This window comes from Mirounga leonina, unplaced genomic scaffold (assembly GCF_011800145.1).
Source record: "Mirounga leonina isolate KUSES-001 unplaced genomic scaffold, KU_Mleo_1.0 Mir_91, whole genome shotgun sequence".
NCBI classification, from domain to species: Eukaryota; Metazoa; Chordata; class Mammalia; order Carnivora; family Phocidae; genus Mirounga; species Mirounga leonina.
Genome location: NW_023270839.1, coordinates 15,335,333 through 15,348,039, shown reverse-complemented (window position 1 = coordinate 15,348,039; position 12,707 = coordinate 15,335,333). Strand labels below are relative to the sequence as shown.

At 41.8% G+C, this 12,707-nt stretch overlaps 1 protein-coding gene across 1 annotated transcript; it reads right to left on the bottom strand.

Moving 5' to 3' along the window:
• Positions 1 to 1,788: 1,788 nt before the first annotated feature.
• On the bottom strand, positions 1,789 to 2,334 carry LOC118003733 (translation machinery-associated protein 7-like). The gene has a single exon (XM_034994882.1). It carries the CDS (start codon positions 1,969 to 1,971, stop codon positions 1,789 to 1,791), a length of 183 nt encoding a protein of 60 aa, XP_034850773.1. The 5' UTR covers positions 1,972 to 2,334.
• Between the last annotated feature and the right edge of the window lie 10,373 nt (positions 2,335 to 12,707).

The window sequence follows — 12,707 nt, the reverse complement described above, 5'->3', positions numbered from 1 at the left end:
TTTTTAAAAGATTTTATTTATTTATTTGCCAGAGAGAGAGAGGGAGAGTACAAGCAGGGGGAGTGGCAGGCAGAGGGAGAAGCAGGCTCCTTGCTAAGCAAGGAGCCCAAGGTGGGACTTGATGCCAGGACCCTGAGATCATGACCTGAGCCGAAGGCAGACGCTTAACCATCTGAGCCACCCAGGTGCCCCAGGAATTTGAAATTTTTAAAACATATGAAGAGCCTTTGAGGAATTTTAAGTAGGAGAGTGACACAATCATATTTTTGTTTTCAGTGATTATTGGAGGATGACAGGAAGTCCAATTAATAGACAGGGGCAGACAGATGAGGGGAGATGTGGGATTAAAGTCTTGGAGGCATTGATGCGGTGTAAGAATAGAGACTGAGAATAAAGAGTAAGAAAAGTTGGGAAGGTGCAGTTTGGAAGTGGATATGAGGATTTTGGTTTAAAAGGTGGAATAGTTCTGGAAATAGCAAAGAACTGGATTTGGAATAGCAGTAGATTGCTGAAATAGAGTGGAGGTCAAGGAACTGTGATGTTAGATAGGTTGTGCACAAGGACATCAGATTCACCTAGAACCTTGAATGATGACAGCACTAGAGAAGAAAGGAAGGTAATGAGATGATCCAGATGCTCAAATCTGTAAGAAATACAAGTAGTGGAAAAATGAAACAAGACAAAACCAGAGAGGGACACAAACCATAAGAGACTCTTAATCTCAGGAAACAAACTGAGGGTTGCTGGAGTGGAGGGGGGTGGGAGGGATGGGGTGGCTGGGTGATGACATTGGGGGGTGGTATGTGCTATGGTGAGCGCTGTGAATTGTGTAAGACTGATGAATCACAGACCTGTACCCCTGAAACAAATAATACATTATATGTTAATAAAAAAAGAAATATATGTAGTAATTAGAAAGTCAATAATAACAATGGCAAGGGAAGGAGTGGGAGCTACAGACAGATGATATAACCCTCAATAGAGGTGTGTTTATACAAAGGTGGAGGGGTAGTAGTCTGAAGGCAGCAGTGTAGAGCAAGAAAAACGTGATGGATATCCCCATCCCCCCCCCGCCCATCATATGGGCAGAAGGACAGTGAACAACCCAGGATCGGAAGTGGAGATAAACAGGTAGAGGGAGTGTTTGGGGGAAAGGTGGAAATTCAGTGGTGGTTGACAAAGAATGAGGATCCCACAGAGTAAGATGAGAAAGGCTGATGGATTTGTCAATAATGGGAGGATGAAAGGTAGATTTGGGGTGAACAGAGAACTGAACTGGGTGGGGGCGGGGAGAACAGAAGAAAGAGCAAATGACCAGAGGAACTTGCACTTTGGGTCCTGGCAAAGGATGACAGTTAGTGACAGGCATGGCTGAATTAACTGGCCTCAAGATGCTGCCTGGATTTCTGCCATCAAATGACTTTTTAGCCTGGCAGAAGCATTAGGCCCTGGTGGTGTCTGAGACAGGATGACATTTGGTGTTTGTGTCCCAGTCAGTAGTTTGTAGCCTTCAGAAAGCAGTTGGTTTCTGCTGTAGTAAAGCCCAGTCCAATGATGGGAAGTCAGTTAGGCCAACATGAGACTAAAAAGAATTACCGGCATTGGTAAAACTCTGGCTTTGGTTATTTTATTTTATTTTTTTTACAAAAGTTTATTCTTAAATACAACAGGATCTAAGACAACACTTCATTCCAGCTCTAGGTAGCAAGAGATGCTATGACAGGGAATCCAGATGTTTAAACAGGAATGGAATTAAGGATCATCATTGCCTTGGGCACAAGGAACAGCTTACTTTTTGCCAGGTTTCTTAATTCCAACTGTGGCCAGGGGGCCCTTCCCCATGGCCTTCGCTTTTAGCTCCTCGAGTTTCTTCTGCTCCTCTTTCTGTTTCTGCTTGAATGCCTTATCTTCCTTGTCCATCTCCTTGGGCTGCTTCAGGGGCTTCTTCTTGCCACCTTTGCGGCCGGACATGGCGCCTGCCGCCCCTTCTCCAGACCCTGCCACCGGAAGTGGAAACTCTGGTTTTGGTAGAGAAGGTTGCTATGGTTAAGTTCAGGCAGGCTTATCTAACATTTGAGGGACCTGGAGCAAAAGGACAAATGGAGGTCCCTGGCCTGTGGTTTTACCCTGTTGTCTTCTCAGCCCTGGCTTTGCTCTGCACCAGGAGGAGTCCTGGGGAATCCCCAGTCTATGCATCCAAGTTTCATCCACTAAATCCTGACAGCTGTCTTGTGGCTGCAATTCAGGCCCAGAAGGGAAGACACTGTTGGCTAGGTTTTTGCTCAGGAGGTTTGTCCTGGGAAATTATCCAGGCAGTCTGAGTACCAAGAACCTCAGAATTCCATGGTTAATGGATGGTATATTCTTCTAAATGTTTGCATATATTGTACAATAATTGCTTTCTTTAAAACATAAACATACCATGGCTATGTTTATCAGTTGGTATGCATAGACATACAGTGTATTTTAAATAGCATAATTTTTGCTAAGTAATGGGGTTATTATTTATGTAACTAGCATTAAGATTATTCCTCTTTTTTTTTCACTATTACAGTGTTGGAATTTGCCCACTCATTTCACATGTGCTTATTGAACACCTACTGCTTTAAACTATAATGAACTTTGTGTCCTTTTAGCAACTGAAATTTTGGCTTTTATCTGTTACAGCAGCTTAAACTTCCCAAATTAATGCTTTTGGTTTTCTAGGCAGATAATCATATCATCTGGTAAGAGTATTTTAATTTTGTAAGGAACTGCCAAACTGTCTTCTAAAGTGGCTGTACCATTTTGAATTTACACCGATGACAAATGAGAGTACCTGTTGCTCCACACCTTTACCAGCATTTGGAGTTGTCAGTGTTTTGGATTTTGACCATTCTAATAGGTGTCTGGTGGTATCTCGTTGTTTTCTAGTCCCATTTTGACACTCTATATTCTAAATGAAAGCTGTCTTTGTCTTGAGATTCCTTAAATACTCTAGAATTATGTATTCCACTTTCTCTCCTGCCATATACTGAGAAGCAGAATGAGAATAAGGAAACCTTGGAACAGAAGGAAATGCAATAAATAAGTTTAGGCTTTGGGACAGGACTGTGTGTGTGTGTGTGTGTGTGTGTGCACGTGCACATGTGCTGAATAGGCCTTGCACCTCTGCTCATTAATTCAGAAATCCCTCTAACTCTAGAAGACAATTCAAATATATATAGGGAGGTTGGTAGAGTAATTGAGGATCTGTGAGAAAACTTGTGTCACTAGGGCTCGTGAATTCATAAACTAATTTATCATCTTTTTTATTATTTAATGAATAGGAATTACAAGGAGGGTGAAAGTTAATTAAATGAGTTTTTTAGGAAGAGTAAGAATGGGGGGCTGAAGAGAAACCAAGGGTATCTGGTAACTTATTATAGCATCTTGAAAACTGGGTAGGTAGGTTTTGAGACCCTTTTATATGAGAAAATATACTTGAAGCAAAAATCATGCAATATTCAAGAGACTTTAATTTTAGGAAGGATTGTGTGATAGACAGAATGATGGCCTCCCAAAGATATCCATGCCTTAATCTCTAGAACCTGTGAATATATTACCTTCCATGGCAAGAGACTTCGCAGATGTGATTAAATCTTCAGGTGGGGAGATTATTCTGGATTATCTTGTGGGTCCACTGTAATCACAAGGGTCCTTATAAAAGGGAGGCAAGAGGGATGAGTCAGACAGAAAATGTGAGGACAAGAGCAGAAGTCAGAGAGGAGAGATGATACACTGCTGGCTTTGAAGCTACAGGAACTTGCCATGAGCCAAGGAATGCAGCTCACCTCCACAAGATGGAAAAGGAAATGGATTCTCCCATAGAGCCTCCAGAAGGAATGCAGCCAGGAAAACCCATTTTAGGCTTCTGACCTCCAGAGCGATAAGTGAATAAATTTGTGTTATTTTAAACCACTAAGTCTGTGGTAATTTGTTACAGCAGTAATGGGCTGTTTTACCCACAACCCTTCTATCACCAAATGTGTGGGTTTTCCACACCAAGCAATTCTCCAATTCTCTGTGGATACCAGTTGGGTGTTCTACAATTTAGTTCATTTCTGACACTAACTACCCAGAGTTAGTACAGACTCCAAAGATTTAGGGCTCAGACTCAAAGACAGCTCCCACTTCAGATGCCCATCTCAAGTCCCAGCTGCATGTACTGCAGACCAACTAGTTACAGATTAGGGGTTTCCATGACCCCCCACCCCCCTCAGTTTGGTAGTTTGATAGAATGGCTCACAGAACTCAGGAGAGTACTTACTATTACCAGTATATTTTATAGAGGATATTATAAAGGATACAAATGAACAGCCGGGTGAAGAGGTGCATTGGGCAAAGTCTAGAAGGCTCCCCAGCACAGAAGCTTCTGCCCCATGGAAAAGGGGTGCACCACCCTTCCTGCATGTATTCATCAAATCAGAAATTCTCTGAACCTTGTTGTTTAGGGTTTTTAAGGAGGCTCCATTACACAGGCATGATTGCTTAAATCAAAGCTCATTGGTGATTAACTCAATTAGCTGCTCACCTTTCCCTTGAGGTGGGGGAAGGGGCTGAAAGTTCCAACCCTGTAATCACCTGGTTGGTTTCTCTGGCAACCAACCTTCATCCTGAAGCAATATAGTAGCCCACAAAGAGTCACCTCATTAGCATTAATTCAGGTATGGTTGCTGGAGGGCTGATTATGAATAACAAAAGATATTCCTTCTTACCTCTATCACTTAGAAATTCCAAGTGTTTCAGAAACTCCTGTGCCAGGAAGGGAGATGAAGATATGTATTTCTTATAATCACAATATCATAAACAGCATTAGGAAGTAAAAATTGTCTTAAAGTTTGGTTTCAGGCAAAATAAAATAGAAAAATCTATTAGTGTGAGCTCTTGGAAACTTGATAAGTATGTTTTGTTTATTTGCTATTTTCAGTTATTATATGTTGTAATAGAATGGCTCATTGTGACTACCAAACTCAAAATAGGGGAGGAGAGGAAAAAATAAAACAAGATGAAACCAGAGAGAGAGAGAGAAACCATAAGAGACTCTTTATCATAGGAAACAAACTGAGGGTTCCTGGAGGGTAGGTAGGTGGGAGGATGGGGTAACCTGGTGATAGACATTAAGGAGAGCACGTGATATGAGCACTGGGTATTATAAAAGACTGATGAATCACTGACCTCTACCTCTGAAACCATTAATACATTATCTGTTAATTGGATTTAAATAAAAAAATGGAGGAAAAATAGATTGGATTAATGAAAGTAGAGAGATACCAAGACATCATGAAGGGGATCTAGTGTCTGATAGGTCCCTAGGTGTTAGCAAGTTGGTATTGCTGAGACTAGAGCTCAAGCCTCTTCACTGATGAGGACCCTGTTCCTGTTATCGATGTATTGCTTCTCAGCTCCAGATCTACCCTTTGTTGTCCTTCTTGATAGCAGAGATGGATCTTATAAGCATTTCTTTATTTACTTCCTGGCACCATGTTAAATTTTGTCAGTAGAGGGCAAAAAGGAACACTTGCAGGTAGGGGCTTCTCTTCCAGTTGCAGATGTATTTTTCCCTCCTTCTTGTTCCTATGGTGCTTGGCCATCCTGCTGCAGGACACCCCATGGAGATGACCTTCAACAAGTGTCAGTGGTATCAGCTGCAGGCAGCTTCCTGGAAAGCTGCTTTCCAGTGAGCTTATTACCACCCTGGTGGGTGCCTTCCAGGTAAGTTCTGTGGGTACCTCCAACAGCTTCCCCGTGAATTCCACAGCAGCCTCTGATGGCAGCTTCCTAGTGAATTTCATTGGCATCCAGTCATGGTTCTCTGCCCAACAGCCTTATCCTAGGGCAGCCCAGCAACTTCTCTGCCATCCAGCAGGCTGCAACAACAGCCCTCTAATCAGGTCTGATTTCAAACCGTGGGGAAGGGACCCCTTCCAAGTGTGTTTTTTCCTTGGGTTCTCTCACTGAGACCTTGGGTAATCTTAAAGTTCTCTTTTGGTAGCTAATTTCCTGTAAATAGTTAACAATTACTTATAATAATTATTTATATTAAGCCATCCCTGTTCAAATTTCTGTAGGGTTTCTATCTCCTTTGATATTAGGACATGAAGCCAAGAAAAAAATTCATGTTCACATGGGGCTAAATTCACACTTTATTATCTCTTCTCTTCAGAATCCTTATCACAGTTATGTTTCTTTTGGATATTTTTGTTGTTGTTCTAACATGGATTTTGATATTGCTTACAAACATTTCCCCAGTATATATTGTGTACTTGCAAACTAGTCAGAGTGTCTAAAAGCAGTGCACAATGAGGCACAACACACACACGTACACGTACACGCACTCACTGTGTTAGGAATTGAGACAATAGACCCAACTCTGACCGTACTAGCACAAGAGTATCAGAGACTGTGAGAATGTGAGAGAGAAATTGCTCTGAGCTTTTTTTCTTAGAGGGTTGATTAGACAAATTTAAGATATTTTCAGCTCAGGAGCACCTACCTGGGTGGCTCAGTCGGCTGAGCGTCCAACTCTTGGTTTCTGCTCAGGCCCTGATCTCTTGGCTCCTGGGATTGAGCCCCCAGATGGGCTCTGCAGTCAGTGGGAGTCTGCTTGGATATTCTCTCCCTCTGCCCCTTCCCCCACTCCTTATCTCTCTCTCTCTCTCAAATAAATAAATAAATCTTTAAAAAAAGGATATTTTCAGCTCAAAGGTTCTATGATATTTGATCTAAATGGTATGAACATTCAAACAGTAAAATGTTAGTGAAACAAAAGGACAGTTTGAAAGCTAGTCACAGATTCCAGGGTTGGAGAGAGACACATGTGACATAGGGAATAACTAACTATTGAGACAGGGAATAACTATTGAGACTGAAAAGTGTTCTGGGCTGGAAGTTGTTCTTGTTGTGCCAAATTCACAGAAATCTAGAAAAATCCTCTCATTACCACCATGGCAGGTAGAAGCCATTCCTAGGCATTCCTCCCCATGTCCTAGGCAACTACATAGCAGACAGTTTTTTCAGAGTTGGAGGAGTTACATAGAAACACGTGGGAACGATGTAAAGTTACAGAAATATGGTTGATGCTTCCCTTTTATTTTAAAGTCTGTGCTGAGCATTTGCAGACCAAAAGACTGGGAATTCTTACAATTACCAGTCCTACATTATACAACAAGCAGACCAATGTGAATTAGATGAGTTTAGTGTTCAAAAGGTCAGCTGATGATGTAGAGCCAGGAGAGCTATGAAATAAAAAGATTGTTTGCAGTAATTTATTCTAGGTAATTAAGGGTCTTAAACCTAGTGAATCACTTCTAGAACAAAGACAATGCAGCAAATGTAATGGGATGTCACTTCTGAGATTAGGTTAAAAACGATGTTGACTTCTATCTTCTCTCTCTCTCTTAGTCTCTCTCTTGGTCACTCTGATGAACTGTGTGTTGTGTGCTGCCCTGGGGAGAGAGACATGTGACAAGGAACGGAGGGCAGCGTCTGACCAACATGCAGTGAGAATCTGAGGTCCTCAGTCTGGGAACTTGTGAAGAACTATATCCTTATCCTGAGAGCCTGAAGATGAAACTAGAGTCCACACCTTGATAATAGCCTTGTGAGACACTTTGAGTTAGTGACACAGCAAAGCTGTGCTTAGATTCCTGATCTGCAGAAACTGTGAGATAACAAATATTCTTGCTTAAAGCCACCAAGTTTTGTTATGTAGCAGTGGAGAATTGATACAAATATATCACAACAGTGTATTTGTTTCCTGTGGCTGCTCTAACAAATTACCAGAAATTTGATGGCTTAAAACAACAGAAATTTAGGGCGTCTGGGTGGCTCAGTTGGTTAAGCGACTGCCTTCAGCTCAGGTCATGATCCTGGAGTCCCTGGATCGAGTCCCGCATCGGGCTCCCTGCTCGGCGGGGAGCCTGCTTCTCCCTCTCCCACTCCCCCCTGCTTGTGTTCCCTCTCGCTGTGTCTTTCTCTGTCAAATAAATAAATAAAATCTTTAAAAAAAAAACAACAGAAATTTATTCTCTCACAATTCTGGAGGCCAGAAGTCCGAAATCTTTATCACTAGTAAGAAATCAGGGTGTTGGCAGGGCTGCACTTCCTCTGGAGCCTCTAGGGGAAAATCCTAGCCTTGCCTCTTCCAGCTTCTGGTGGCTGCTGACATTCCTTGGCTTGTGATCCTGTTACTCCAGTCTTCAAGACCAGCACCTTCAAATCTCTCTCAGCTCCATCTTCACATTGGCTTTACTCATGTACATGTGTGTGTGTGCGTGTGCGTGTGTGTGTGTGTGTGTGTGTGTGTGTGTGTGAGAAGTACCCCTCTGACTCCCTCTCATAAGGATACTTGTGTTTGCATTTAGGGCCCACTCAAGTAACCCAGGCAATCTCCCCATGTCAAGCTCCTTAACTTAATCACATCTTTTTTTTTTTTTAAAGATTATTTATTTGAGAGAGAGAAAGCGAGAGAGCAAGAGACAGCATGAGCCAGGAGGAGAGGAAGAAGCAGACTCTCCAAAGAGAGGGAGAGCCTGATGTGGGGCTTGATCCCAGGACTCTGGGATCACGACCTGAGCCAAAGGCAGATGCTTTAACCTAACCAACTGAGCCACTCAGGCGCCCCACTTAATCACATCTTTAAAGATGCTTGTTCCATATAAGGTAACAACTCTAGGTTCCAGGTTTTCAGATGTGAATATCTTTTGGAGAGCTATTTTTCAGCCTATTACAAATAGCTAATGTTTAAAAACTCTTATTATGTACCAGATACCACGGTAAACACTTTACCTGTATTTTTATTTACATGCACTTCATTAACTTGTACTATTATTCCTCATTTATACCCAAAGAAACTGAGTCTCAGAGAGTTTGAGTGACTTGACTCAGGTCACACAGCTGGTAAGTGGTGAAGCCAGGGTGAACCCAAGCAGTCTGACCTCAGAGCTTGTACATCTAACTGCTCAGCTGGATTGTCTTCGCACAGATTCATATGCTTAACCTGACTAATTAGAAGAGGGTATATCTATTTCACTGCATGTAATATATTCAGTGAGCTCCTATTAACAGTGTGTCTTTTGATATCTTTATAATTTCCAAGTTAAAAAAAAAACAACCTTTTTAGTTATTTTTAAGAAGAGACATTTGAACTGGGAGGAACTTCTGTAACATTTAGAATCAGTATCCTATTGCCTAGAGCAGACAGATCAAGTAAATAGCCTTTCTTACAGAATGGATCCTGGATAGGCTCTATTCCTCTTTGGGTGTGCTGCATTTACATAAACCCAGTCTCTGGTGTGGAGGATCTAAAGAGCTGGAATAGCCAAACTGGACTCTTATCTGAAGGCTCTCCAGGAGAACGGGTTGCTTCGAGCACTTAGAGGCACTTCTCCATAGTTAGTTCTGGATGGATTTATTTTAGCTTTCCTGGGAAAAGTGGGTCTAGAGATGAAATCTGAATGAAGGTAGAAAAGAGGTGATTCTTATATTGATCACAGTTCAAAATGAGAATATGTATAATGGATTCCAGATTAGGTTCTGCTTAGCATTTGCTCTGCTATTTCTTTAACAGTTTGCTGATTTTCTACGTATGACCTGGTAGTCTAAAAATTCAGCTCACACAGCAACTTCAGCCCTGTGTAGATTTAAGCTTTAGGTTTATGAATCTCTTTTCCATATGTTTCTTTATGGAAACAGATTCCAAATGTAAGGAAGTAAGTGTCAGGGGCTTTAGAGATATTTCCTGAGCTTTTGTTTTTATTGCCACTGCATTAATGAAGGCATGGCCATCCCTGCCCTGATGCGACCTGCCTGAGCAGGTGTGCAGATGGCTAGAGGGCTGGGGAGGTGGGACTCAGATGGCAGATGGTGATGCCTTGTTATGCTTCCAAATACACTTTGAACATTTTGTCCCTCCTCCGACATGCTTCACTTCAGATGGCAACCTCATTTGGAGGTGAATTGTTCTTTGCGTTGTTTTTTTTTTTTTTTTTTTCCATGTTGGAATTGACCTCATGCCTGGCACTGTGTGAAATGTATTGGCCTAGTTTCTGCCCCAGAGAGGACAGAGGCTTATTGATATTTAGTGTATGCCTTGTCATTGATTTTAGAAGGGATCTTCTGATTTTATCATGATTACCCAGACACTGGCACTATTGTATTTACGTTAAAGCAGTATCTCTCCAAGGACAGATGCTTCATGTATAAAGGAATTCCTCAGTCAGATTAGTTGGGATGATTGAGGAAGAAAGCGTTTTGATGGCAGATGAGGTGAGAAAATATTGATTTCCATCCCCTCATCCCCCATCACCTTTTATAGCCGACACTCACACCTTATCTCTTCAACCCCTCTCTGAATTTAGCCCTGGTAGATGTTTCTGGAAAGTGGATAGCTTTCTACCTTGAGCTGGCTCTCTTCTTTGCCTGAGGGCTTTCTTTAGCACTCTGGGAACTTCTGGGCTCCCTGCAGTTACAACCTGGAGGTGTGGGGCTATTCATACCCTCAGGGACATCTCTTAACCATTGGGAGGCTGGACTTAATAGATAAATGCCTAAGTCTCCCCACTTTCTGTGGAATGTTCTGAAGCCACATCATAGTTTCCCAGAGAGTTTCCAGCAGAACTGAGCTCCAGTTGCTCACTGCTAACTTGTTTACTAACATAAGTGATAGGGCTTTTCTCATTTCCCTATCTCAATTTTGCCTGTCTCATTTGTGTTTTCTATTTTTGCTTCTTACATAAACTACCTGTACCTGAGTCCTTGTCTGAGAGTCTGTTTTTGGAAGACCCCTCCTTTGGATAGTCCTAATGCATAGGTTTGAGAAGTACTGGAGTAGAGAAATTCATTTAATCCTGTTCCCTAAACTTATAGTTTCATGAATATATATATATATTTTACTGTTAAGTTTTATGTATCTAATGTTCTTTACAATATAATTCCTGAATGACTTTGGTTCTTGGAGTTATCTGAGAGAGGTATCTTTTAGTAGTGTCCCATGAAGGAGCCCACAGATTCCCTTTTACAACACATTTTTGTCTTTGGGTAGATACCCCTATCAAAAACCTCAAGGTCACATCTCTGAAAGGGACCTTAGAGTCTAGTTGCCTCACTCTATCAATGAAGAAACTAAGACCTAGAGTGGGTCACTGTCACCTGGTTCAGTCATCTGAGATTTTATAAGGAGTGTGCAGAGAAAAAGGGTTAGGAAACTGTGGCTCATAGGTAAAACTCAGCCTGCTGCCTATTTTTGTACAGCCTGCGAGCTAAAAATAGTTACTGCATTTTTAAATGGTTGACAAAAATTTTTAGAGAATATTTCATGACATGTGAAAATTAATATGAAATTCTAATTTCAGTGTCCACAAATAAAGTTTTATTGGGACACAGACACACCCATTTATGTGGTGTCTGTAGCTGCTTTAGTGCCACAATGACAGAGTTGAGTAGTTGTGACAGAGACTGTATGATCCGCAAGCCTAAGATATTTTTTTTAAGATTTTTTTTTTTTTAATTTATTCATTTGAGACACAGAGATACAGAGAGAGAGAGAGAGAAAGAGGGAGAGAGCATGAGCTCCAGGGAGAGAGGCAGAGGGAGAGGTTGAAGCAGGCTCCCCGCTGAGCAGGAAGCCCGATGCGGGGCTCGATCCCAGGACGCTGGGATCATGACCTGAGCCGAAGGCAGACGCTTAACCATCTGAGCCACCCAGGCGCCCCCGCAAGCCTAAGATATTTACTATTTGGTCCTTTATAGGAAAGGTTTGCCTATCCTTGCTTTAGATTCACAAGACAAGATGAAGGGAAGTGCATAGTCAATATACATATTAGCATAAATCAATAGAGTGTAGCAGATAAGTCACTGAATTGGGAGTAGTGCGTGACAGTTCTATTCCTTGCAGCGCTGCGAACAAGCTTCATTGGATTTTGGTTAAATGACATTATGTCTTTAAATATCAGTTTCCTCATTTATAAAATGGAGGGACTAGACTGAAGGCCTTTTAAACTCCCTTAATGATTGAACCGTGTTTTCTTAGACTTTGTATTTGTTTGTGTGGCATCCATTAATCACAGGGCCATACTAATGGCCCGAATTGTTTAGACCCCCTGCGATGCAGCTTTTGCAGATGTGCAAAAATCATATTACAAACTCCCCAGCTAATCCCAAGTCCACACCTCCAACCACCTCCTTTATCTAATTCTCATATCCCAGGCCAATATTTCCCTGCTCTAGTCAGTCAGGGCCAGGTACCAGACAACTAGAGACCACTCCTTATAGTCCAGAGGCTGCCAACATTACTCAAACTAGCCAGTCCTAAGCTACTTTCCCTTCCCTGCCTTGCCTTTTCCATGGAAAACACAATCAAGGCTCTAGGTCATGTTTCCCCTCTTTCCTGCTTCTGCCTCTTTATCCACTCTGGTGCTTCCCAATGTGTCCCTGTGTAGAGTGCTTTTCTCCCATTTCCAAGGGAACCATGAGTATCAATAAACTTTTCTTTCGGTGGCCTTGACCTCATTCTCTTGTCACTTAGTCACTTTTATAAATTAAGACTTGGACGCACATCGCTTAAGCACAAATAATTATAAAGCTGTGCAATTATCTCAGAGTTCAGTGTATATAATTCAAGAATGTGATTTGTTCCTGATGTTCAACCCAAGCCAAATCTCCTTTATTGCAGCTCATTTCTATCACTC